The 27,760-nt window shown below is 37.4% G+C and overlaps 6 protein-coding genes across 6 annotated transcripts; all 6 read left to right on the top strand.

Moving 5' to 3' along the window:
• Positions 1 to 5,614: 5,614 nt before the first annotated feature.
• LOC109197545 (olfactory receptor 51E1-like) lies at positions 5,615 to 7,081 on the top strand. Its single transcript, XM_019352741.2, has 3 exons — positions 5,615 to 6,098; positions 6,390 to 6,397; positions 6,742 to 7,081. Exons 1-3 carry the CDS (start codon positions 5,643 to 5,645, stop codon positions 7,064 to 7,066), a joined length of 789 nt encoding a protein of 262 aa, XP_019208286.1. The 5' UTR covers positions 5,615 to 5,642; the 3' UTR covers positions 7,067 to 7,081.
• Positions 7,082 to 9,356: 2,275 nt separating this feature from the next.
• On the top strand, positions 9,357 to 10,298 carry LOC109197449 (olfactory receptor 6C4-like). Its single transcript, XM_019352445.1, has one exon. The coding sequence runs from the start codon at positions 9,357 to 9,359 to the stop codon at positions 10,296 to 10,298; it is 942 nt and encodes a 313-aa protein (XP_019207990.1).
• Positions 10,299 to 13,726: 3,428 nt separating this feature from the next.
• LOC100692324 (olfactory receptor 6N2-like) lies at positions 13,727 to 14,656 on the top strand. Its single transcript, XM_003460574.5, has one exon. It carries the CDS (start codon positions 13,727 to 13,729, stop codon positions 14,639 to 14,641), a length of 915 nt encoding a protein of 304 aa, XP_003460622.1. The 3' UTR covers positions 14,642 to 14,656.
• A 2,279-nt stretch (positions 14,657 to 16,935) lies between these two features.
• On the top strand, positions 16,936 to 17,877 carry LOC109197450 (olfactory receptor 6C4-like). The gene has a single exon (XM_019352446.1). The coding sequence runs from the start codon at positions 16,936 to 16,938 to the stop codon at positions 17,875 to 17,877; it is 942 nt and encodes a 313-aa protein (XP_019207991.1).
• A 3,409-nt stretch (positions 17,878 to 21,286) lies between these two features.
• On the top strand, positions 21,287 to 22,216 carry LOC109197547 (olfactory receptor 6N2-like). The gene has a single exon (XM_019352750.2). It carries the CDS (start codon positions 21,287 to 21,289, stop codon positions 22,199 to 22,201), a length of 915 nt encoding a protein of 304 aa, XP_019208295.1. The 3' UTR covers positions 22,202 to 22,216.
• A 2,276-nt stretch (positions 22,217 to 24,492) lies between these two features.
• Positions 24,493 to 25,434, top strand: LOC109197451 (olfactory receptor 3A1-like). Its single transcript, XM_019352447.1, has one exon. The coding sequence runs from the start codon at positions 24,493 to 24,495 to the stop codon at positions 25,432 to 25,434; it is 942 nt and encodes a 313-aa protein (XP_019207992.1).
• Positions 25,435 to 27,760: the final 2,326 nt, after the last annotated feature.

Genomic DNA, 27,760 nt, shown 5'->3' with positions numbered 1-27,760 from the left:
GGTCCTGTTGATCTTGTATAGTTCTAGGCATTCCAGGATCCAGGTGTAAGGCATTGACTATTAGGCCTTATTGTAGTCAATCCAGACAGTGCACAGGGTGGTCAGTCTGGTCATGCAGATTGCGTGACTGCTCTTTCCACCAGCAGCTGGTGATTTGCTGCTGTGATATTCCTGCCTATTCCTATTCCTTTCTGTGCTCCACTCATGTATTGAGCCATGTGCCTCTTCATCTTAGCCGCTATGACAGGAACTTCCATATGGTACTGAGGCAGGTTATTGGCCAGTATTTGGATGGGATTGCTCCCAGTCCTGATCAGGACTGTCTTCAGTTAGCCATGTTGGGTCTCGCTCGTCGATTGGCAGCTGGTTCATTTGTGCTGCCAAACGTTCATGGAGTGTAGTGAGCTTCTTCACCCAGTAGGCGTGAATCATGTCGGGGCCTGGAGCTGTCCAACTCTTTATGCTGGAAACCCTTTCTTGGATGTCTGCCACTGTGATGGCTACTGGACCCTGTTCAGGGAGGTTGACATGGTCTGCTCTTAGGTCCAATATCCACTGAGCATTGCCGTTATAGGTTGCGTCCTTCTCCCATATGCTGTTCCATATATATAGTATACTGACCAAAGCTGTGAGTCTTTGCTTTGCAGTTTCCAAAACCTCAGGTATGGGCAACTTGCTGTACTTCTTAGGCACCTTTTTTATCACACCTTTCTGTAACTCTGGTAGTTGGCTAACTTCCCTCTGTGCCACCTTGATCTTGGCCTCTAGTCTCCTTTTCCATGGAGGGTACTGCTCCTTGTGGCTTTTCATCTTGTAGCTAAGCATCTGACTGAACACTGCTGCCATGCTGTAGCTCAGCTGGTTGGCTTCGGTGATGGTCAGCGTAGGGATTGTCTGTAGTGCTCCTTTGGGTATTGAAGATTTCATAGGTTCTACATCCTCTCATCTCTTGCCCACTTATGCCTTCTTGTTCCAGTAGAACAAGAGTATTTGCATTCTTCTAGTTTTTTTTTTTTTTTTGTCAAAGTCCCTCGGGGTCACTAGAGATAGGCCTAAGAGCCGCATGTGGGTTGATTTTGTGTAGTCAGTAGTTATTTTGGTCAATTTGCACTTTACTAAGTATCTGCAAAGACAACATGCTAACACAACAGCGGCATGATGTAAAAAATGAATATATGCTGACCTCAGTCCAGCCTGAGCTTTATTTTCAGCAGGTAACAGCAATCAGTGATAAGGAGTCAGACTTTTAGTATTCATTTCAATCTGCACCTGTTTCATTTTCATTTTTCAGTGGAGTGCTTTTTGAACCGGTTTTCAGCTTTAACCCTCTGTACTGGAAGAGATTGCTTACAGTGTGTACACAGCTTGAATGTGCGGGCATTTAACCTAAGTTTTATATTTTAACTGGTAATTATGAGATAATTCATTTAAGGTCATATAATGTAACAAGTAACAAGTAATATTTTTATTCTGAAAATAAGTCTCCTGACCACAAGCTATTGTTTTTCTGTGAAATGAAAGTACATAGCAAATGTGTCAAAGATGTGTGTGTGCTTGTGTGTATGTGACATCTTTGTGAAATTAAAGTTTAGGAACTTACAGTCACAATGATGAAATACAAGTGGCGTAATTACAAATTTCCAGCACGACCTCCATTGGGTCCCTTGCTGGAAAACAGCAGGCCTCAGGGAAAATGGTTAGAGCCAGCTAATTATGATTCAGTGGTCAAGGTCTGTTGGCCTCATGGGATAGCTGTCAAAACACAAACAGTAACTTTTACCTGTTGAAACCAAATGTTGGAAAAGAATTTAACTTTATTAATGAGCTCTTCAGAGGATTCTAGTGTTGTTCTTCCCAAGGAATAACAGCAATTATGTTATAAGAGGTCAACAGGTCATTAACTTCATTCCCCTTAGAGAGCAATTAAGAGAGCAACACCACTCTGGAGAGCCACACAAACAAGCCCTTTAGCCACTATACCACAGCATCAACTGAAACCTTAAACTTTTCAATAAGGTATTTTCTATTTCATGTCAGTGGCATATATGTTATCCAGAGTTTTTGAAAAAAGTGACAACTATTGTATATGAACTCTGACTTTCCCCAAACCAAACCAAATTGTTTTAAATAATTAATCATGTATTTTAAATGAAGAATTTAATAACCCGTCAGTAGTCTTTAAATATAAGGTTTGACTGTGCTAGGGAAAATATATTATTTGAACTTGGTAGTCATTATTTGGTCATCTAGAATGAGCCTGTGTTACCATGGTGCAATGCACTCTCACATCAGTTTGTGAAATACTCATGGCCTTTTCATCTGTTGATTTGTCTTTTTGGACGTAAATTTAACGATTTCTTCATGCTCCTGAAAACAATTCTTGACCTGTCCAGCCATATAACTATGGATTCACATTCACGTGCACATAATCAGTATTTTCCTCCCCTCACCCCAACCGGTTGCAGCAGATGGCCTCCCTCCCTGAGCCTGGTTCTGCTGGAGGTTTCTTCCTGTTAAAAAGGAATTTTTCCTTTCCACTGTTGCCAAAGCGCTTGCTCATCGGGGGTCATATAATTGTTGGGGTTTTCTCTATTGTATTATTGTAGGGTCTACCTTACAATATAAAGTGCCTTGAGGTGACTGTTGTTGTGATTTGACGCTGTATAAATAAAAGTGAATTGAATTTTAAAAAGCAAAACTTGTGGAAGTTGTTTCATGGAGTGAAATTGATATTTTACTGTTCACATCAGAGACCTAAGTTTGAGTCATATGCGTCACAGATTTTCACACATAATTTGTCCATCCATCCAACTCTTTCTGCTTATCTAGCTCAGGGTCTGGGTGGGAGCTGTAGTCTTTTCTGTTCAAATACAGAAAACACACAGACACATCCAAATTCGCACCTAGAGCAAATTTAGACTCACTAGTTAACCTAGAGTGTATGTCTTACATCTGTGGAATAAAGATTCAGTACCTAAAGAGAGCCAGAGTAATTTATTTTTTAAATACAATACTTGGTTACATTTAAGCTCATTCAGTAAATCAACAATTAAATCTAATTAGCAGTTTACTGTAGTTTATGCATTGTACTGTAGAATGAGCTGTTGCAGCCCGGTGTTGCATCCAGTGGAACATACTTGTGCTATAATAACAAAATAATTAAATCCCATGGCCTGCTTACACTTTCAACACATCAATTTTTCCTTCCATCCCTATGATATCTTTATGGTGCAAATGTAAACTGAGTTGTGGTCATGGTATTTGAGCATCTAGCTAGCACTACAGAAGAGAAGTAAACATAATTAAAGGTCAGGCTTTTTTAGGTTACAGCTCAACAATTAGCTAGAACTAAATGAATTAAGCATGTGTAGGGACTATCAGCCCCACTATGTAGGGGTGTAAGAATGTACAAGTAGCCCTGAACCACTGAGGGGTGATAAGATCTGGGTTCGTCACCCCCCTAGTACAACCATCCATCCATCAGTTAACCATCCATCAGTTACAATGGGCCCTGAAAATCATGGATGGCAAGAAATAAAAATACAAAAGAAATAAAAGGAGATGAAACAGGCAACGGTGACCCCACTGTTATAAAACTCTTGGTTTACACTAGCCACAGAAGGGGTCCAAAAATCACAACACAAATAAAATAATAAAATAAAACGAAGAAATCCTCCTCTCTAGAATGATTAACACTGGATCACAAACATAACACAATTTACAATGTTCAAAAGGAAATAGTCCCAGTTTCTACCCGTTATTTCCAACAAGATGTCCTTTGGATACGAAACCATATACAGTGTCTTCTCTGAAGGTGTAACTGTAGTGAACAGGAGCTCCCTGCAGGGTCCCAGTCCGTTAAGCTGACCAAACGTACAGCAGCCAGAGTGAGCAATCCAGTCTCAGGTTCACAAAAGCAAAGAAAATAGAAACCGTACCTTTGTCTCTCGGCGACAGTGCGTGGGAAAAGCATCAGCTATGAAAAGGCGATACTTTTACATACAGCCAAATGAAGCAGGATGAACAACCAGGACATCATCTGGATGGCAGGGTAACCTATTCATTGCTGACTCACTTTGTCCTTGATATCAGGTCTGTAGAATGCGTCCAAACTACGCTACCAACGGGCAACATTAAGTGAGGTCGCTAAAACTCTCCCGGAGACTCGTTAGCTCCCAGCGAGGTGGCTAGCCGTGGTGGGAGCTAATGAACATTCACTTAATGGCCAAACTCAGCTTAATCCAACTGGAAATGGTGGTGGCTCTTAAAGAAAAGTGGCGCTGAAGTTAGCTCTCGCTCCAACTCCCTGCCCCCACACTATCTACTTCAACGATGGTCTGCAGTACCACCTGCTGTGGCTCACGGCTACACAAAGCCAAGCTTCGCACCCAGAGCAAAACTGGGTCCATCTAAACTTAAATCTTACATGTAATGTCATAATTCATTTTTTAGTTCAGATATTGAATCTATACATGATGAGTTGCCGAGTTATATTTTTTGAAACGTTTTGCTATATTAATTATAAAAGTATATAGTATAGTATAGTATAGTATAGTATAGTTAGTATAAAGTATACTAATTTTGTGTTATTCAGAGCATGCATGAAAATACTGGTAGCATTAGTGTAGACTAAACTCGTTAGTTTGCAGTAGTGTGGTGAAAATTTCAGTATTGTACTATGCTGGACTGGTACTAATACAGTACATAGGTTTAGAAAATAATCACACTTTAGTTAAAGTGCAACAGTTTTTTTTGAGTTCTGTTTTCTTGGTTGCCATGTTGATGTTTCCTCATTTTGTCTGGACAACATACATGTTTCAGGCACAAATATACTCCCAATTAAAATACATCACTTACAAATGTGCTGACTGTGATGAACAAGGCCACAATTTATGTGAGAGTTTGTGAACAAAAACAGATTTTGCGACTTTTTCACATTTAGTTATGTGAGAGCCGAGACTCCACAGTAACACCTCTGTGGCTGTCAACAGAGATTTCAGGAAGTGACTTCAACACAATTGTTGAATCCAAGAAGATTCAAATGACAGTTTCTCTACAGAAATGTATGCTAAACTTTAGCATACTCAAGAGAACAATGCCATATAACTATAATTGTTTTGTTTTTTTTGCGCAGCACCATCAGCATTAACAGGGTTGCTATGTTTTTGTGTCAGAAATCTCCAGATGATATTGATTTATGGAGTCAACGATGAGTTATGGTCAACAACGTTACAAAACTCCTCCCATTACCTAATGTTGTTGTGTGGTGTCTACATATGTGAACAACAACCTAATTTATGAGCAAAACAAAGCTGAAAGTAGTGTAGTGACTGAAGTAGTGAATGAACCATAGTCTGGTAGGTATGGAGATACCAGTTATGATTAATATATTGATCGTATTTTATAACACAGCTGTTTCCATGTTCCTTCCCACAGATGCTGTCTTTAAGACCATTGTTTCTCAGACCATACCAAACTAAGAAACGATTTCCGTGTCACTGACTCTATGAAGTGAAATGGAAAACAGCACTCTGTCATTTTACTTTCGCTTCACCATGTTTGCAAACATTGGACATTACCGCTTTATGGCCTTTATTTTTTGTCTTCTGCTTTTCATCTTTACCATCTTTACTAATCTTCTCATGATAGTGGTAATATCCCAACAAACAACATTACATGAGCCCATGTATATTTTCATTGCATGTTTATCTGTTAATGCTTTGTATGGGTCTTCAGGTTTCTTCCCCAGATTTCTCATGGACCTTCTGTCTGACACACATTTGATCTCACGTCCTGCTTGTTTCACTCAGATCTATGTAATTTACTCATATGCATCCTGTGAACTAACTGTTCTCAGTATTATGGCTTATGACAGATATATAGCTGTTTGCCTTCCTTTACACTATCACACAAAGATGACTCTTAAAACTGTTGTGAAGTTGACAGCACTGGCTTGGATTCTTCCTGCATTTTCTCTTGCAGCATGTCTTTGTTTGTCTGCCACACTTCCTTTATGTGGTAATGAGATCCACAAAGTGTTCTGTGCTAACTGGAATGTAGTCAAATTGTCTTGTGTTAACACTGCTGTCAACAATGTTGTAGGAATTGTGGAATTACAGGGATTATTTTACATAACCATCATCTTATCATTGCATTAATTATCATTTCATCAAAGTGTTTATTGAAGCTGCTGGCATTATGTTATAATTTATATTATAGGGGTTATCATAATCAAATATTAACATTTTTATTACAGGTGCAGTTATAACTACTTTAAAATGATTGAGTTAAATATATATGTATCATAACTCATATGCTGAGTATATTGGTATAGTAAAATAGTAGCTGAGCAAAGGCCTGAATGTATTCAGCTTCCTGTGGTATTTGAGTTTGCTTAGTTACAGGTGACGGAAGGATGTCCAGCCCATGGTGACCTCAAAGGCCTTAGATCATCACCATATTCTTAAGAGTATGCCACAAGGAGGAACTTCTGTGTTTGCATTTAATTCTTTAAATACATGAATGTTCTGTACATGCAAATTATGTGCTTGTAAACGCAAGAAGGGGCGTTACAATACCCTGATGTTATAAAAGCAATCTAGAGTGTATTTTGGGCAGAGATGTACAACTGTTTTGCAGTTTGCACCTCTCCACGCTGCGTGCATTAAAATCAATTGTTTGAACGACCTCTTCTGGACTATCATTGTTTTACTCTCATCCTCAATTTCGAACCCGTAACAGTATGCTTTTGACAGTCACAATATTCCTTCCCCTCTTTTATATCCTCTACACCTATTTACGAATTGTGGCTATTTGCTGGAAAAGCTCAGCAGAATTTAAGGGTAAGGTATTAGAGAGCTGTCTGCCACACACAATTTCATTTGTGATTTATTCTATCGCTGGATTTTGTGATGTTGCCTTGAGCCGGAATAATCTTGAAGTGATTAATCCATTTATAGCTGTCATTTTATCACTGGTGTTTGTTGTGATTCCTCCAGCTTTAAATCCTCTTGTGTATGGCCTTAAATTACCAGAAATTAGAAAACACATTTTAAGGTTGTTCTAGTATGAATGATGATCATTTGGAAAACTATGATTCTACATACATAAATGATTTATGACCCCATTATATTTTAAACAGAAAGACTTGTGTTTATCATACCTACACTGTTTTCTTTATATATGAAACAACCTGAAATATGCTCAATCTGTCTCTGTTAGTGGGCTGCTTACCACAGGTTAGCAGTAGTTAAACTGTTACTTAAAAAGCCATCACTTGACCCACCTGTCTTAGCTAATTATAGGTAATAGCTAATTATAACCTTCAACCTTTCTTTTATCGGAAAAATTCTTGAAATAGCAGTTTAGTAGTAGTAAATGATGATGAAAGCTAACTGATCATCTGCAGAGTAATGGTTTTTGAAGAGTTTCAATCAAGCTTCAGAACATCACAGTACAAAAAACAGCATTAGTAAAGATTGAAAATTATGTTCTTATGGCCTCTGACAATCATCTCTGTGCTTGTTCTTCTAGATGTCAGTGCAGTGTTTGATAATGTTGACCATAATATTTTATCACAGCAATTTGAGAGTACCATAGGTATTACAAGTACTACACTGCAGTGCTTTAAATCATATCTATCTACCAGACTGGAATTTGATCATGAAAATGTGGAGTCTTATTCACACAGGGTAATTATAGAGTTCCACATGGTTCTGTGGTACGACGAATTCTTTTTATATTCCACGTTTCTCTTAGAGCTAGTTATAATCTTCATAGCACTGATAGTGTATGATATGCCTATCTATCAATGAATGCCACACACCATATTTTAGTGATTTTAAATTGATATGAAACTGAGCTTATTATACTTGGCCATAAAATGTTAGAAATTGGGTATCTAACTAGATACTCATTCTATATGAACATGCAACAATAAAACCAGAGGTTAAGTAAGTAACTATTAATAATAGTGAATTTACTTATACAGCAATTTTCAAAACAGAATTACAAAGTGCTTCACATTTTGAATAAAAGCCACAGATACATGTTTTAGCATACAGATATAAAGACACATAATCAACCATGCGGTCAGACATTCCCAAATACAGCTAAGGAATGCTGTTCCAGGTTTTTTTTGGGGGGATGCCAAAGATGAAAAAGCACTGTCAGCTCGGGGTTTAAAATTAGAGTGTGGGACAGTTAGGAGACTCTGGTTAGTGGATTGGAAAGGCCTGCTGCAGTGATAAGGTTTTATAAGCTCATCTATATAAGTATGGGCCTGTTCATGTAGAGCTTTATATGTTACTAACAGGGTTTAAAGTGGATTCTGAATTTCACTGGGAGCCAGTGAAGGGATGCAACAACAGGTGTGATATTTGAGTCCTGGTTAGATTCTTGGTGGTTTGTTCTGCACCAACTGGTGACCAGTGGTGTTCTATACTGCAAATATTGGTATTGATCCAATATCAAGTAAATAGAGGGAGGGCATTGGCAATACCAATAGAGATACCAATACTTTTAACCTATAAATCGGCTTATATAGTGAAAAGGAGTGTTTCATGATTTATGAGATGAATTATCATCAACATGCAAGTTCTGAACAAATTTTAATGATGACTAAATCTCTGTGATCACTAAATCACAAAACACACCTTTCAGCTTTTCGTGTATTTTGAAACTGTATGTTATGGAGAGCTGGCATCTAAATGTGCCTGTTTCGATAGCACTTTGGGACAATTTCTGTTGTTCAGATGTGCTCTAAGCTATAAATAAAGCAGACGTGACAACAGTGACTTGATGTTACTGATGAGGGGGCTGATGTACCGGCTGACTTCCTTTTAGAAATTGTGAGAGCCAAACATAAGAACCTTAAAGATAACTTGTTACTGTTTAGGCTACATTTGTTTTCTGTAAAGAAATGTAAACACACTACATACTAACGGGGTTTGGCGGCGTAACCCAATGCTGAACGCTAGTCGTTGCACGTGCAAATCCGCAAAAGATGCAAGAACGCCCCCTCAAAAAAATTCTCATCCATCCATTCATATTATAAAATGAAACATATATGGCAAAACAATTTCTGTTGTATGTGTGAAAAAAGTGCAGAAATTGTATTTTCAAAAGTAAATTTAAAAAGACAAGAAATGAAAGCATCTCTAGCTTGAAGCACCACTTCAAGCTAACTACGTAATGCCGTTAACACAAAGCGTATATAAACCTCTGGTGACATACTCTTTGAGGGAGACAGTCGACAGACAGTCTTCATTTTACTGTGACACTAATTTCTACAAATGTAATGTTCTCTTGTTGCAAGTGTGAAATGACACCTTAAAAAGGTAAACTAATATTTTATTATGGATAATGTGTCAGTGGTTACTGTTTTTACTCTCTCAGGTTTAAGTGGTATAGCAAACTACAAGATCACTATCTTTATTTTTACTTTACTGTGTTACTGTGTGATTTGGCTGGTAAATTTGACAATAATTGTGACAGTCATTGTGGATAAAAGCCTTCATGAACCCATGTACATCTTCCTCTGCAATCTGTGTGTCAATGGACTCTATGGGACAGCTGCATTTTATCCCAAGTTTCTCTACGATCTTCTGTCCACTACTCATGTCATCTCTTATGCAGGATGCCTTTTACAGGGTTTAATGGTGCACTCTTCAATTTGTACAGACTTCTCTCTTCTAGCTCTCATGGCCTATGACAGATACGTGGCTATATGTCGACCTCTTGTGTACCACTCTCTGATGACTACACAAAGAGTTTGTATCTTTGTATGTTTTGCTTGGCTTACTCCCTTTTCCCTGATCTTAATGAGCACGATAACAACAGCAACATCGAGGTTATGTGGCTCACACATACAAAGAATTTACTGTATAAACTGGTTAATTGCTAATCTAGCTTGCTCTGCCTCTGTAGCTACAATTATTATTCCCGCTTTTAATTACACCTTTTATTTTGGCCATGCCGTTTTTGTTTTCTGGTCTTATGTACATCTGATCAAAACATGTCAGTCATCCAAAGAAAACTGGAACAAATTCATGCAGACATGTGTACCACATTTATTCTCTTTAGCAGTCGTTGTTGTGTCTTTTCTTTTTGATATGTTATACATGCGATTTGGCTCAAAGGAAATACCACAAAGTTTTGAGAATTTCATGGCAATGGAGATTCTCTTCATTCCACCAATTATTAATCCCCTCATGTATGGATTCAAACTGACACAAATAAGAAACAGAGTTTTGAATTTTATATGTGGTAAAAGTTCAGCTTTTATATTAAAGTCATGAGTTTGTCTGTTTATATTTGTACATATTTAATTCAAGAGAAATGTGAACTATATTGTTAATCAATAGACACTGTGACATCTACATATTATTTCTAGGTTGTCTTCATAATTGAAATATAAGCATCAGAGCTTCCTTTTGGTTTGAACATATAAACTAAACACATTTCCTGTACATTGTTTCTGTACATTCATTTAGTTATATTTTTTCCTTTTCTAATAAAAAATGAGTTTTATTTAGTTACATCTTACTTTGAAGTCCAGCTTCTTTTTCTGGTCGACTGAGATGTTTTCTCTCACCTATTTTAGTTATACATACCTACCTTTGGTCTAGAATTGCATTGTCGGGTAATTACCGGAAATCCTCGCCACTAATCTATTTACTAAATTAATAGTGTTGTTTTTTCTTACACAGTCTCTTTTTGAGCTTAAATGTTCACTTCACACCTGGGGTTCACTGTTCAGGGTTGCCACCACAACAGGCCCTTACAACTGCACAGGCCACAGATCACTACATGTTCCTTACCTCAGCAACAGAGGTGAGAAACACAATCCATTCAAGCTTAATGGCCCCAGCCACCCTTGTGATGCTGCTGAAGCTCTGTCAAGTTAAAAAAAAACTCCCTGAACTAGGCCTCTCCATACCTTAAGTTTGAAAATAGTCTTTTTCTTTACATATAAAATTAAGTGGTTGTCATCACACCATACCACAAACCCTTGTATTTCAAAATACTAAACGATTATATCCCCTTTCATGTGAAGAAAGTTTTAAATAGCAGTATAATCAGAGTATGTAACAATATAGGTCTGTGACTATTTGATCAATCATTTGTATGAATTGTGAAAAGGATTAATTACCTGGCACAACCAGTTGAAAGCAACTAACTGGATTTTTAACCCAGTGAGTTGTCTTTATTAAAACAGAATGACACACTTTATTCGAGGAGTGTACAGACTTGCTTTAGCTTTCGAATTAAAATAAAAAGGCTAGATAGTATGAAACACCAAGATAAAATCAATATAAAGCAGCTAAGCATACGTTGTGGGGGTATTAAAACCAAACATTATACTATTTATAGCGTCAACTGAACCTTATCCTTGCAAACTACACGGAACAAAAATATAAACGCAATACTTTTGTTTTTGCTCCCATTTTCATGAGCTGAACTACAAGATCTGAAACATTTTCTACATACACAAAAGACCCATTACTCTCAAATATTGTTCACAAAGATTTAGACAGATTTGTGTTCTCACGGGAAACATTGCTCCCGTGAGAACGGTATAGTGGACTTCATCGCCACTGACCCACATTTATTAGGGTGTGACACGAAGTTGTGGACAGGTAACAAAACAATTCAGTTGAGGAATATTCCTGTGTTTTATTGTCCAGCATAAGTGATCTCCTGCCTTTTATTCACAGAGTACCGAGCTGCTGCTTTGTCAGGTGGATTTCTGGCTGCGGGCAAAGGACCCGACACATCAGTGTGTTTTAATTTGTTTTAAACTGGTGTAATTCGACGGACTGACTGCTGCGGCTGTCGATTATTGTTTTGTTTTTTGTTTTAATTTTTTCTGTATCAGTAGGCACCACAGATATTGATTCTTTTAGTATTTTAACCCCTTTTGTATATATATATATTGTCGCGAACGGTGAAGGCGCTGCAGGGAAAACAAATCCTTTTTTTGTCTCGCCGCTTTTGCATGCACAGCGGTGGCCTGAGTGAAGACGGCACTGAAGAGTTGCCTTTTTCTATAGTGTTTTGCCCATTTGGGGGTTATGTGTGAGTTGCCGTCCCTTTTTAACCTGTGTGCTATGTTGATTTGTTCTTAAACGGCTCCCCGCAGCGCTTGTCCTGTCTCACAGGCAATCATACAGTTTTATCGTTTTTAAACAAGGTAAAGTTTTTAATTGTTTTTAAGTGCCGCTGTTACATTGTTACTTTTATTTGGTATTAAAAATTAAATTCTTTTTAACTGACTGTGCGCCTACGGCTCTGTCCTATTTTAAATAGGTACCTACCACGGGTCACATAGGCTACCAACGGGCAACATTAAGTGAGGTCGCTAAAACTCTCCCGGAGACTCGTTAGCTCCCAGCGAGGTGGCTAGCCGTGGTGGGAGCTAATGAACATTCACTTAATGGCCAAACTCAGCTTAATCCAACTGGAAATGGTGGTGGCTCTTAAAGAAAAGCGGCGCTGAAGTTAGCTCTCGCTCCAACTCCCTGCCCCCACACTATCTACTTCAACGATGGTCTGCAGTACCACCTGCTGTGGCTCACGGCTACACAAAGCCAAGCTTCGCACCCAGAGCAAAACTGGGTCCATCTAAACTTAAATCTTACATGTAATGTCATAATTCATTTTTTAGTTCAGATATTGAATCTATACATGATGAGTTGCCGAGTTATATTTTTTGAAACGTTTTGCTATATTAATTATAAAAGTATATAGTATAGTATAGTATAGTATAGTTAGTATAAAGTATACTAATTTTGTGTTATTCAGAGCATGCATGAAAATACTGGTAGCATTAGTGTAGACTAAACTCGTTAGTTTGCAGTAGTGTGGTGAAAATTTCAGTATTGTACTATGCTGGACTGGTACTAATACAGTACATAGGTTTAGAAAATAATCACACTTTAGTTAAAGTGCAACAGTTTTTTTTAAGTTCTGTTTTCTTGGTTGCCATGTTGATGTTTCCTCATTTTGTCTGGACAACATACATGTTTCAGGCACAAATATACTCCCAATTAAAATACATAACTAACAAATGTGCTGACTGTGATGAACAAGGCCACAATTTATGTGAGAGTTTGTGAACAAAAACAGATTTTGTGACTTTTTCACATTTAGTTATGTGAGAGCCGAGACTCCACAGTAACACCTCTCTGGCTGTCAACAGAGATTTCAGGAAGTGACTTCAACACAATTGTTGAATCCAAGAAGATTCAAATGACAGTTTCTCTACAGAAATGTATGCTAAACTTTAGCATACTCAAGAGAACAATGCCATATAACTATAATTGTTTTGTTTTTTTTGCGCAGCACCATCAGCATTAACAGGGTTGCTATGTTTTTGTGTCAGAAATCTCCAGATGATATTGATTTATGGAGTCAACGATGAGTTATGGTCAACAACGTTACAAAACTCCTCCCATTACCTAATGTTGTTGTGTGGTGTCTACATATGTGAACAACAACCTAATTTATGAGCAAAACAAAGCTGAAAGTAGTGTAGTGACTGAAGTAGTGAATGAACCATAGTCTGGTAGGTATGGAGATACCAGTTATGATTAATATATTGATCGTATTTTATAACACAGCTGTTTCCATGTTCCTTCCCACAGATGCTGTCTTTAAGACCATTGTTTCTCAGACCATACCAAACTAAGAAACGATTTCCGTGTCACTGACTCTATGAAGTGAAATGGAAAACAGCACTCTGTCATTTTACTTTCGCTTCACCATGTTTGCAAACATTGGACATTACCGCTTTATGGCCTTTATTTTTTGTCTTCTGCTTTTCATCTTTACCATCTTTACTAATCTTCTCATGATAGTGGTAATATCCCAACAAACAACATTACATGAGCCCATGTATATTTTCATTGCATGTTTATCTGTTAATGCTTTGTATGGGTCTTCAGGTTTCTTCCCCAGATTTCTCATGGACCTTCTGTCTGACACACATTTGATCTCACGTCCTGCTTGTTTCACTCAGATCTATGTAATTTACTCATATGCATCCTGTGAACTAACTGTTCTCAGTATTATGGCTTATGACAGATATATAGCTGTTTGCCTTCCTTTACACTATCACACAAAGATGACTCTTAAAACTGTTGTGAAGTTGACAGCACTGGCTTGGATTCTTCCTGCATTTTCTCTTGCAGCATGTCTTTGTTTGTCTGCCACACTTCCTTTATGTGGTAATGAGATCCACAAAGTGTTCTGTGCTAACTGGAATGTAGTCAAATTGTCTTGTGTTAACACTGCTGTCAACAATGTTGTAGGTATGCTTTTGACAGTAGCCACAATATTCCTTCCCCTCTTTTATATCCTCTACACCTATTTACGAATTGTGGCTATTTGCTGGAAAAGCTCAGCAGAATTTAAGGGTAAGGTATTAGAGAGCTGTCTGCCACACACAATTTCATTTGTGATTTATTCTATCGCTGGATTTTGTGATGTTGCCTTGAGCCGGAATAATCTTGAAGTGATTAATCCATTTATAGCTGTCATTTTATCACTGGTGTTTGTTGTGATTCCTCCAGCTTTAAATCCTCTTGTGTATGGCCTTAAATTACCAGAAATTAGAAAACACATTTTAAGGTTGTTCTAGTATGAATGATGATCATTTGGAAAACTATGATTCTACATACATAAATGATTTATGACCCCATTATATTTTAAACAGAAAGACTTGTGTTTATCATACCTACACTGTTTTCTTTATATATGAAACTACCTGAAATATGCTCAATCTGTCTCTGTTAGTGGGCTGCTTACCACAGGTTAGCAGTAGTTAAACTGTTACTTAAAAAGCCATCACTTGACCCACCTGTCTTAGCTAATTATAGGTAATAGCTAATTATAACCTTCAACCTTTCTTTTATCGGAAAAATTCTTGAAATAGCAGTTTAGTAGTAGTAAATGATGATGAAAGCTAACTGATCATCTGCAGAGTAATGGTTTTTGAAGAGTTTCAATCAAGCTTCAGGACATCACAGTACAAAAAACAGCATTAGTAAAGACCGAAAATTATGTTCTTATGGCCTCTGACAATCATCTCTGTGCTTGTTCTTCTAGATGTCAGTGCAGTGTTTGATAATGTTGACCATAATATTTTATCACAGCAATTTGAGAGTACCATAGGTATTACAAGTACTAGGCTGCAGTGCTTTAAATCATATCTATCTACCAGACTGGAATTTGATCATGAAAATGTGGAGTCCTATTCACACTCTAAGGGTAATTATAGAGTTCCACATGGTTCTGTGGTACGACGAATTCTTTTTATATTCCACGATTCTCTTAGGCATATCATACACTATCAGTGCTATGAAGATTATAACTAGCTCTATCTATCAATGAATGCCACACACCATATTTTAGTGATTTTAAATTGATATGAAATTGAGCTTATTATACTTGACCATAAAATGTTAGAAATTGGGTATCTAACTAGATACTCATTCTATACGAAGATGCAACAATAAAACCAGAGGTTAAGTAAGTAACTATTAATAATAGTGAATTTACTTATACAGCAATTTTCAAAACAGAATTACAAAGTGCTTCACATTTTGAATAAAAGCCACAGATACATGTTTTAGCATACAGATATAAAGACACATAATCAACCATGCGGTCAGACATTCCCAAATACAGCTAAGGAATGCTGTTCCAGGTTTTTTTGGGGGGGATGCCAAAGATGAAAAAGCACTGTCAGCTCGGGGTTTAAAATTAGAGTGTGGGACAGTTAGGAGACTCTGGTTAGTGGATTGGAAAGGCCTGCTGCAGTGATAAGGTTTTATAAGCTCATCTATATAAGTATGGGCCTGTTCATGTAGAGCTTTATATGTTACTAACAGGGTTTAAAGTGGATTCTGAATTTCACTGGGAGCCAGTGAAGGGATGCAACAACAGGTGTGATATTTGAGTCCTGGTTAGATTCTTGGTGGTTTGTTCTGCACCAACTGGTGACCAGTGGTGTTCTATACTGCAAATATTGGTATTGATCCAATATCAAGTAAATAGAGGGAGGGCATTGGCAATACCAATAGAGATACCAATACTTTTAACCTATAAATCGGCTTATATAGTGAAAAGGAGTGTTTCATGATTTATGAGATGAATTATCATCAACATGCAAGTTCTGAACAAATTTTAATGATGACTAAATCTCTGTGATCACTAAATCACAAAACACACCTTTCAGCTTTTCGTGTATTTTGAAACTGTATGTTATGGAGAGCTGGCATCTAAATGTGCCTGTTTCGATAGCACTTTGGGACAATTTCTGTTGTTCAGATGTGCTCTAAGCTATAAATAAAGCAGACGTGACAACAGTGACTTGATGTTACTGATGAGGGGGCTGATGTACCGGCTGACTTCCTTTTAGAAATTGTGAGAGCCAAACATAAGAACCTTAAAGATAACTTGTTACTGTTTAGGCTACATTTGTTTTCTGTAAAGAAATGTAAACACACTACATACTAACGGGGTTTGGCGGCGTAACCCAATGCTGAACGCTAGTCGTTGCACGTGCAAATCCGCAAAAGATGCAAGAACGCCCCCTCAAAAAAATTCTCATCCATCCATTCATATTATAAAATGAAACATATATGGCAAAACAATTTCTGTTGTATGTGTGAAAAAAGTGCAGAAATTGTATTTTCAAAAGTGAATTTAAAAAAACAAGAAATGAAAGCATCTCTAGCTTGAAGCACCACTTCAAGCTAACTACGTAATGCCATTAACACAAAGCGTATATAAACCTCTGGTGACATACTCTTTGAGGGAGACAGTCGACAGACAGTCTTCATTTTACTGTGACACTAATTTCTACAAATGTAATGTTCTCTTGTTGCAAGTGTGAAATGACACCTTAAAAAGGTAAACTAATATTTTATTATGGATAATGTGTCAGTGGTTACTGTTTTTACTCTCTCAGGTATAAGTGGTATAGCAAACTACAAGATCACTATCTTTATTTTTACTTTACTGTGTTACTGTGTGATTTGGCTGGTAAATTTGACAATAATTGTGACAGTCATTGTGGATAAAAGCCTTCATGAACCCATGTACATCTTCCTCTGCAATCTGTGTGTCAATGGACTCTATGGGACAGCTGCATTTTATCCCAAGTTTCTCTATGATCTTCTGTCCACTACTCATGTCATCTCTTATGCAGGATGCCTTTTACAGGGTTTAATGGTGCACTCTTCAATTTGTACAGACTTCTCTCTTCTAGCTCTCATGGCCTATGACAGATACGTGGCTATATGTCGACCTCTTGTGTACCACTCTCTGATGACTACACAAAGAGTTTGTATCTTTGTATGTTTTGCTTGGCTTACTCCCTTTTCCCTGATCTTAATGAGCACGATAACAACAGCAACATCGAGGTTATGTGGCTCACACATACAAAGAATTTACTGTATAAACTGGTTAATTGCTAATCTAGCTTGCTCTGCCTCTGTAGCTACAATTATTATTCCCGCTTTTAATTACACCTTTTATTTTGGCCATGCCGTTTTTGTTTTCTGGTCTTATGTACATCTGATCAAAACATGTCAGTCATCCAAAGAAAACTGGAACAAATTCATGCAGACATGTGTACCACATTTATTCTCTTTAGCAGTCGTTGTTGTGTCTTTTCTTTTTGATATGTTATACATGCGATTTGGCTCAAAGGAAATACCACAAAGTTTTGAGAATTTCATGGCAATGGAGATTCTCTTCATTCCACCAATTATTAATCCCCTCATGTATGGATTCAAACTGACACAAATAAGAAACAGAGTTTTGAATTTTATATGTGGTAAAAGTTCAGCTTTTATATTAAAGTCATGAGTTTGTCTGTTTATATTTGTACATATTTAATTCAAGAGAAATGTGAACTATATTGTTAATCAATAGACACTGTGACATCTACATATTATTTCTAGGTTGTCTTCATAATTGAAATATAAGCATCAGAGCTTCCTTTTGGTTTGAACATATAAACTAAACACATTTCCTGTACATTGTTTCTGTACATTCATTTAGTTATATTTTTTCCTTTTCTAATAAAAAATGAGTTTTATTTAGTTACATCTTACTTTGAAGTCCAGCTTCTTTTTCTGGTCGACTGAGATGTTTTCTCTCACCTATTTTAGTTATACATACCTACCTTTGGTCCAGAATTGCATTGTCGGGTAATTACCTGAAATCCTCGCCACTAATCTATTTACTAAATTAATAGTGTTGTTTTTTCTTACACAGTCTCTTTTTGAGCTTAAATGTTCACTTCACACCTGGGGTTCACTGTTCAGGGTTGCCACCACAACAGGCCCTTACAACTGCACAGGCCACAGATCACTACATGTTCCTTACCTCAGCAACAGAGGTGAGAAACACAATCCATTCAGGCTTAATGGCCCCAGCCACCCTTGTGATGCTGCTGAAGCTCTGTCAAGTTAAAAAAAAACTCCCTGAACTAGGCCTCTCCATACCTTAAGTTTGAAAATAGTCTTTTTCTTTACATATAAAATTAAGTGGTTGTCATCACACCATACCACAAACCCTTGTATTTCAAAATACTAAACGATTATATCCCCTTTCAGGTGAAGAAAGTTTTAAATAGCAGTATAATCAGAGTATGTAACAATATAGGTCTGTGACTAGTTGATCAATCATTTGTATGAATTGTGAAAAGGATTAATGAACTGGCACAACCAGTTGAAAGCAACTAACTGGATTTTTAACCCAGTGAGTTGTCTTTATTAAAACAGAATGACACACTTTATTCGAGGAGTGTACAGACTTGCTTTAGCTTTCGAATTAAAATAAAAGGCTAGATAGTATGAAACACCAAGATAAAATCAATATAAAGCAGCTAAGCATACGGTATTAAAACCAAACATTATACTATTTATAGCATCAACTGAACCTTATCCTTGCAAACTACACGGAACAAAAATATAAACGCAATACTTTTGTTTTTGCTCCCATTTTCATGAGCTGAACTACAAGATCTGAAACATTTTCTACATACACAAAAGACCCATTACTCTCAAATATTGTTCACAAAGATTTAGACAGATTTGTGTTCTCACGGGAAACATTGCTCCCGTGAGAACGGTATAGTGGACTTCATCGCCACTGACCCACATTTATTAGGGTGTGACACGAAGTTGTGGACAGGTAACAAAACAATTCAGTTGAGGAATATTCCTGTGTTTTATTGTCCAGCATAAGTGATCTCCTGCCTTTTATTCACAGAGTACCGAGCTGCTGCTTTGCCAGGTGGATTTCTGGCTGCGGGCAAAGGACCCGACACATCAGTGTGTTTTAATTTGTTTTAAACTGGTGTAATTCGACGGACTGACTGCTGCGGCTGTCGATTATTGTTTTGTTTTTTGTTTTAATTTTTTCTGTATCAGTAGGCACCACAGATATTGATTCTTTTAGTATTTTAACCCCTTTTGTATATATATATTGTCGCGAACGGTGAAGGCGCTGCAGGGAAAACAAATCCTTTTTTGTCTCGCCGCTTTTGCATGCACAGCGGTGGTGGCCTGAGTGAAGACGGCACTGAAGAGTTGCCTTTTTCTATAGTGTTTTGCCCATTTGGGGGTTATGTGTGAGTTGCCGTCCCTTTTTAACCTGTGTGCTATGTTGATTTGTTCTTAAACGGCTCCCCGCAGCGCTTGTCCTGTCTCACGGGCAATCATACAGTTTTATCGTTTTTAAACAAGGTAAAGTTTTTAATTGTTTTTAAGTGCCGCTGTTACATTGTTACTTTTATTTGGTATTAAAAATTAAATTCTTTTTAACTGACTGTGCGCCTACGGCTCTGTCCTATTTTAAATAGGTACCTACCACGGGTCACATAGGCTACCAACGGGCAACATTAAGTGAGGTCGCTAAAACTCTCCCGGAGACTCGTTAGCTCCCAGCGAGGTAGCTAGCCGTGGTGGGAGCTAATGAACATTCACTTAATGGCCAAACTCAGCTTAATCCAACTGGAAATGGTGGTGGCTCTTAAAGAAAAGCGGCGCTGAAGTTAGCTCTCGCTCCAACTCCCTGCCCCCACACTATCTACTTCAACGATGTTCTGCAGTACCACCTGCTGTGGCTCACGGCTACACAAAGCCAAGCTTCGCACCCAGAGCAAAACTGGGTCCATCTAAACTTAAATCTTACATGTAATGTCATAATTCATTTTTTAGTTCAGATATTGAATCTATACATGATGAGTTGCCGAGTTATATTTTTTGAAACGTTTTGCTATATTAATTATAAAAGTATATAGTATAGTATAGTTAGTATAAAGTATACTAATTTTGTGTTATTCAGAGCATGCATGAAAATACTGGTAGCATTAGTGTAGACTAAACTCGTTAGTTTGCAGTAGTGTGGTGAAAATTTCAGTATTGTACTATGCTGGACTGGTACTAATACAGTACATAGGTTTAGAAAATAATCACACTTTAGTTAAAGTGCAACAGTTTTTTTTAAGTTCTGTTTTCTTGGTTGCCATGTTGATGTTTCCTCATTTTGTCTGGACAACATACATGTTTCAGGCACAAATATACTCCCAATTAAAATACATAACTAACAAATGTGCTGACTGTGATGAACAAGGCCACAATTTATGTGAGAGTTTGTGAACAAAAACAGATTTTGTGACTTTTTCACATTTAGTTATGTGAGAGCCGAGACTCCACAGTAACACCTCTCTGGCTGTCAACAGAGATTTCAGGAAGTGACTTCAACACAATTGTTGAATCCAAGAAGATTCAAATGACAGTTTCTCTACAGAAATGTATGCTAAACTTTAGCATACTCAAGAGAACAATGCCATATAACTATAATTGTTTTGTTTTTTTTGCGCAGCACCATCAGCATTAACAGGGTTGCTATGTTTTTGTGTCAGAAATCTCCAGATGATATTGATTTATGGAGTCAACGATGAGTTATGGTCAACAACGTTACAAAACTCCTCCCATTACCTAATGTTGTTGTGTGGTGTCTACATATGTGAACAACAACCTAATTTATGAGCAAAACAAAGCTGAAAGTAGTGTAGTGACTGAAGTAGTGAATGAACCATAGTCTGGTAGGTATGGAGATACCAGTTATGATTAATATATTGATCGTATTTTATAACACAGCTGTTTCCATGTTCCTTCCCACAGATGCTGTCTTTAAGACCATTGTTTCTCAGACCATACCAAACTAAGAAACGATTTCCGTGTCACTGACTCTATGAAGTGAAATGGAAAACAGCACTCTGTCATTTTACTTTCGCTTCACCATGTTTGCAAACATTGGACATTACCGCTTTATGGCCTTTATTTTTTGTCTTCTGCTTTTCATCTTTACCATCTTTACTAATCTTCTCATGATAGTGGTAATATCCCAACAAACAACATTACATGAGCCCATGTATATTTTCATTGCATGTTTATCTGTTAATGCTTTGTATGGGTCTTCAGGTTTCTTCCCCAGATTTCTCATGGACCTTCTGTCTGACACACATTTGATCTCACGTCCTGCTTGTTTCACTCAGATCTATGTAATTTACTCATATGCATCCTGTGAACTAACTGTTCTCAGTATTATGGCTTATGACAGATATATAGCTGTTTGCCTTCCTTTACACTATCACACAAAGATGACTCTTAAAACTGTTGTGAAGTTGACAGCACTGGCTTGGATTCTTCCTGCATTTTCTCTTGCAGCATGTCTTTGTTTGTCTGCCACACTTCCTTTATGTGGTAATGAGATCCACAAAGTGTTCTGTGCTAACTGGAATGTAGTCAAATTGTCTTGTGTTAACACTGCTGTCAACAATGTTGTAGGTATGCTTTTGACAGTAGCCACAATATTCCTTCCCCTCTTTTATATCCTCTACACCTATTTACGAATTGTGGCTATTTGCTGGAAAAGCTCAGCAGAATTTAAGGGTAAGGTATTAGAGAGCTGTCTGCCACACACAATTTCATTTGTGATTTATTCTATCGCTGGATTTTGTGATGTTGCCTTGAGCCGGAATAATCTTGAAGTGATTAATCCATTTATAGCTGTCATTTTATCACTGGTGTTTGTTGTGATTCCTCCAGCTTTAAATCCTCTTGTGTATGGCCTTAAATTACCAGAAATTAGAAAACACATTTTAAGGTTGTTCTAGTATGAATGATGATCATTTGGAAAACTATGATTCTACATACATAAATGATTTATGACCCCATTATATTTTAAACAGAAAGACTTGTGTTTATCATACCTACACTGTTTCTTTATATATGAAACTACCTGAAATATGCTCAATCTGTCTCTGTTAGTGGGCTGCTTACCACAGGTTAGCAGTAGTTAAACTGTTACTTAAAAAGCCATCACTTGACCCACCTGTCTTAGCTAATTATAGGTAATAGCTAATTATAACCTTCAACCTTTCTTTTATCGGAAAAATTCTTGAAATAGCAGTTTAGTAGTAGTAATGATGATGAAAGCTAACTGATCATCTGCAGAGTAATGGTTTTTGAAGAGTTTCAATCAAGCTTCAGAACATCACAGTACAAAAAACAGCATTAGTAAAGACCGAAAATTATGTTCTTATGGCCTCTGACAATCATCTCTGTGCTTGTTCTTCTAGATGTCAGTGCAGTGTTTGATAATGTTGACCATAATATTTTATCACAGCAATTTGAGAGTACCATAGGTATTACAAGTACTAGGCTGCAGTGCTTTAAATCATATCTATCTACCAGACTGGAATTTGATCATGAAAATGTGGAGTCCTATTCACACTCTAAGGGTAATTATAGAGTTCCACATGGTTCTGTGGTACGACGAATTCTTTTTATATTCCACGATTCTCTTAGGCATATCATACACTATCAGTGCTATGAAGATTATAACTAGCTCTATCTATCAATGAATGCCACACACCATATTTTAGTGATTTTAAATTGATATGAAACTGAGCTTATTATACTTGACCATAAATGTTAGAAATTGGGTATCTAACTAGATACTCATTCTATACGAAGATGCAACAATAAAACCAGAGGTTAAGTAAGTAACTATTAATAATAGTGAATTTACTTATACAGCAATTTTCAAAACAGAATTACAAAGTGCTTCACATTTTGAATAAAAGCCACAGATACATGTTTTAGCATACAGATATAAAGACACATAATCAACCATGCGGTCAGACATTCCCAAATACAGCTAAGGAATGCTGTTCCAGGTTTTTTTGGGGGGGATGCCAAAGATGAAAAAGCACTGTCAGCTCGGGGTTTAAAATTAGAGTGTGGGACAGTTAGGAGACTCTGGTTAGTGGATTGGAAAGGCCTGCTGCAGTGATAAGGTTTTATAAGCTCATCTATATAAGTATGGGCCTGTTCATGTAGAGCTTTATATGTTACTAACAGGGTTTAAAGTGGATTCTGAATTTCACTGGGAGCCAGTGAAGGGATGCAACAACAGGTGTGATATTTGAGTCCTGGTTAGATTCTTGGTGGTTTGTTCTGCACCAACTGGTGACCAGTGGTGTTCTATACTGCAAATATTGGTATTGATCCAATATCAAGTAAATAGAGGGAGGGCATTGGCAATACCAATAGAGATACCAATACTTTTAACCTATAAATCGGCTTATATAGTGAAAAGGAGTGTTTCATGATTTATGAGATGAATTATCATCAACATGCAAGTTCTGAACAAATTTTAATGATGACTAAATCTCTGTGATCACTAAATCACAAAACACACCTTTCAGCTTTTCGTGTATTTTGAAACTGTATGTTATGGAGAGCTGGCATCTAAATGTGCCTGTTTCGATAGCACTTTGGGACAATTTCTGTTGTTCAGATGTGCTCTAAGCTATAAATAAAGCAGACGTGACAACAGTGACTTGATGTTACTGATGAGGGGACTGATGTACCGGCTGACTTCCTTTTAGAAATTGTGAGAGCCAAACATAAGAACCTTAAAGATAACTTGTTACTGTTTAGGCTACATTTGTTTTCTGTAAAGAAATGTAAACACACTACATACTAACGGGGTTTGGCGGCGTAACCCAATGCTGAACGCTAGTCGTTGCACGTGCAAATCCGCAAAAGATGCAAGAACGCCCCCTCAAAAAAATTCTCATCCATCCATTCATATTATAAAATGAAACATATATGGCAAAACAATTTCTGTTGTATGTGTGAAAAAAGTGCAGAAATTGTATTTTCAAAAGTAAATTTAAAAAAACAAGAAATGAAAGCATCTCTAGCTTGAAGCACCACTTCAAGCTAACTACGTAATGCCGTTAACACAAAGCGTATATAAACCTCTGGTGACATACTCTTTGAGGGAGACAGTCGACAGACAGTCTTCATTTTACTGTGACACTAATTTCTACAAATGTAATGTTCTCTTGTTGCAAGTGTGAAATGACACCTTAAAAAGGTAAACTAATATTTTATTATGGATAATGTGTCAGTGGTTACTGTTTTTACTCTCTCAGGTTTAAGTGGTATAGCAAACTACAGGGTCATTCTCTTTGTTCTCACTTTACTGTGTTACTGTGTGATTTGGCTGGTAAATTTGACGATAATTGTGACAGTCATTGTGGATAAAAGCCTTCATGAACCCATGTACATCTTCCTCTGCAATCTGTGTGTCAATGGACTCTATGGGACAGCTGCATTTTATCCCAAGTTTCTCTGCGATCTTCTATCCACCACTCATGTCATCTCTTATGCAGGATGCCTTTTACAGGGTTTAATGGTGCACTCTTCAATTGGTACAGACTTCTCTCTTCTAGCTCTCATGGCCTATGACAGATACGTGGCTATATGTCGACCTCTTGTGTACCACTCTCTGATGACTACACAAAGAGTTTGTATCTTTGTATGTTTTGCTTGGCTTACTCCCTTTTCCCTGATCTTAATGAGCACGATAACAACAGCAACATCGAGGTTATGTGGCTCACACATACAAAGAATTTACTGTATAAACTGGTTAATTGCTAATCTAGCTTGCTCTGCCTCTGTAGCTACAATTATTATTCCCGCTTTTAATTACACCTTTTATTTTGGCCATGCCGTTTTTATTTTCTGGTCTTATGTACATCTGATCAAAACATGTCAGTCATCCAAAGAAAACTGGAACAAATTCATGCAGACATGTGTACCACATTTATTCTCTTTAGCAGTCGTTGTTGTGTCTTTTCTTTTTGATATGTTATACATGCGATTTGGCTCAAAGGAAATACCACAAAGTTTTGAGAATTTCATGGCAATGGAGATTCTCTTCATTCCACCAATTATTAATCCCCTCATATATGGATTCAAACTGACACAAATTAGAAACAGAGTTTTGAATTTTATATGTGGTAAAAGTTCAGCTTTTATATTAAAGTCATGAGTTTGTCTGTTTATATTTGTACATATTTAATTCAAGAGAAATGTGAACTATATTGTTAATCAATAGACACTGTGACATCTACATATTATTTCTAGGTTGTCTTCATAATTGAAATATAAGTATCAGAGCTTCCTTTTGGTTTGAACATATAAACTAAACACATTTCCTGTACATTGTTTCTGTACATTCATTTAGTTATATTTTTTCCTTTTCTAATAAAAAATGAGTTTTATTTAGTTACATCTTACTTTGAAGTCCAGCTTCTTTTTCTGGTCGACTGAGATGTTTTCTCTCACCTATTTTAGTTATACATACCTACCTTTGGTCCAGAATTGCATTGTCGGGTAATTACCTGAAATCCTCGCCACTAATCTATTTACTAAATTAATAGTGTTGTTTTTTCTTACACAGTCTCTTTTGAGCTTAAATGTTCACTTCACACCTGGGGTTCACTGTTCAGGGTTGCCACCACAACAGGCCCTTACAACTGCACAGGCCACAGATCACTACATGTTCCTTACCTCAGCAACAGAGGTGAGAAACACAATCCATTCAGGCTTAATGGCCCCAGCCACCCTTGTGATGCTGCTGAAGCTCTGTCAAGTTAAAAAAAAACTCCCTGAACTAGGCCTCTCCATACCTTAAGTTTGAAAATAGTCTTTTTCTTTACATATAAAATTAAGTGGTTGTCATCACACCATACCACAAACCCTTGTATTTCAAAATACTAAACGATTATATCCCCTTTCAGGTGAAGAAAGTTTTAAATAGCAGTATAATCAGAGTATGTAACAATATAGGTCTGTGACTAGTTGATCAATCATTTGTATGAATTGTGAAAAGGATTAATGAACTGGCACAACCAGTTGAAAGCAACTAACTGGATTTTTAACCCAGTGAGTTGTCTTTATTAAAACAGAATGACACACTTTATTCGAGGAGTGTACAGACTTGCTTTAGCTTTCGAATTAAAATAAAAAGGCTAGATAGTATGAAACACCAAGATAAAATCAATATAAAGCAGCTAAGCATACGGTATTAAAACCAAACATTATACTATTTATAGCATCAACTGAACCTTATCCTTGCAAACTACACGGAACAAAAATATAAACGCAATACTTTTGTTTTTGCTCCCATTTTCATGAGCTGAACTACAAGATCTGAAACATTTTCTACATACACAAAAGACCCATTACTCTCAAATATTGTTCACAAAGATTTAGACAGATTTGTGTTCTCACGGGAAACATTGCTCCCGTGAGAACGGTATAGTGGACTTCATCGCCACTGACCCACATTTATTAGGGTGTGACACGAAGTTGTGGACAGGTAACAAAACAATTCAGTTGAGGAATATTCCTGTGTTTTATTGTCCAGCATAAGTGATCTCCTGCCTTTTATTCACAGAGTACCGAGCTGCTGCTTTGCCAGGTGGATTTCTGGCTGCGGGCAAAGGACCCGACACATCAGTGTGTTTTAATTTGTTTTAAACTGGTGTAATTCGACGGACTGACTGCTGCGGCTGTCGATTATTGTTTTGTTTTTTGTTTTAATTTTTTCTGTATCAGTAGGCACCACAGATATTGATTCTTTTAGTATTTTAACCCCTTTTGTATATATATATTGTCGCGAACGGTGAAGGCGCTGCAGGGAAAACAAATCCTTTTTTTGTCTCGCCGCTTTTGCATGCACAGCGGTGGTGGCCTGAGTGAAGACGGCACTGAAGAGTTGCCTTTTTCTATAGTGTTTTGCCCATTTGGGGGTTATGTGTGAGTTGCCGTCCCTTTTTAACCTGTGTGCTATGTTGATTTGTTCTTAAACGGCTCCCCGCAGCGCTTGTCCTGTCTCACGGGCAATCATACAGTTTTATCGTTTTTAAACAAGGTAAAGTTTTTAATTGTTTTTAAGTGCCGCTGTTACATTGTTACTTTTATTTGGTATTAAAAATTAAATTCTTTTTAACTGACTGTGCGCCTACGGCTCTGTCCTATTTTAAATAGGTACCTACCACGGGTCACATAGGCTACCAACGGGCAACATTAAGTGAGGTCGCTAAAACTCTCCCGGAGACTCGTTAGCTCCCAGCGAGGTAGCTAGCCGTGGTGGGAGCTAATGAACATTCACTTAATGGCCAAACTCAGCTTAATCCAACTGGAAATGGTGGTGGCTCTTAAAGAAAAGCGGCGCTGAAGTTAGCTCTCGCTCCAACTCCCTGCCCCCACACTATCTACTTCAACGATGGTCTGCAGTACCACCTGCTGTGGCTCACAGCTACACAAAGCCAAGCTTCGCACCCAGAGCAAAACTGGGTCCATCTAAACTT

The sequence above is a fragment of the Oreochromis niloticus genome, linkage group LG16, assembly GCF_001858045.2.
Source record: "Oreochromis niloticus isolate F11D_XX linkage group LG16, O_niloticus_UMD_NMBU, whole genome shotgun sequence".
Classification (NCBI taxonomy): Eukaryota; Metazoa; Chordata; class Actinopteri; order Cichliformes; family Cichlidae; genus Oreochromis; species Oreochromis niloticus.
Note: the sequence above shows the minus strand (reverse complement) of the source record. Positions and strands in the feature narration are given on the sequence as shown.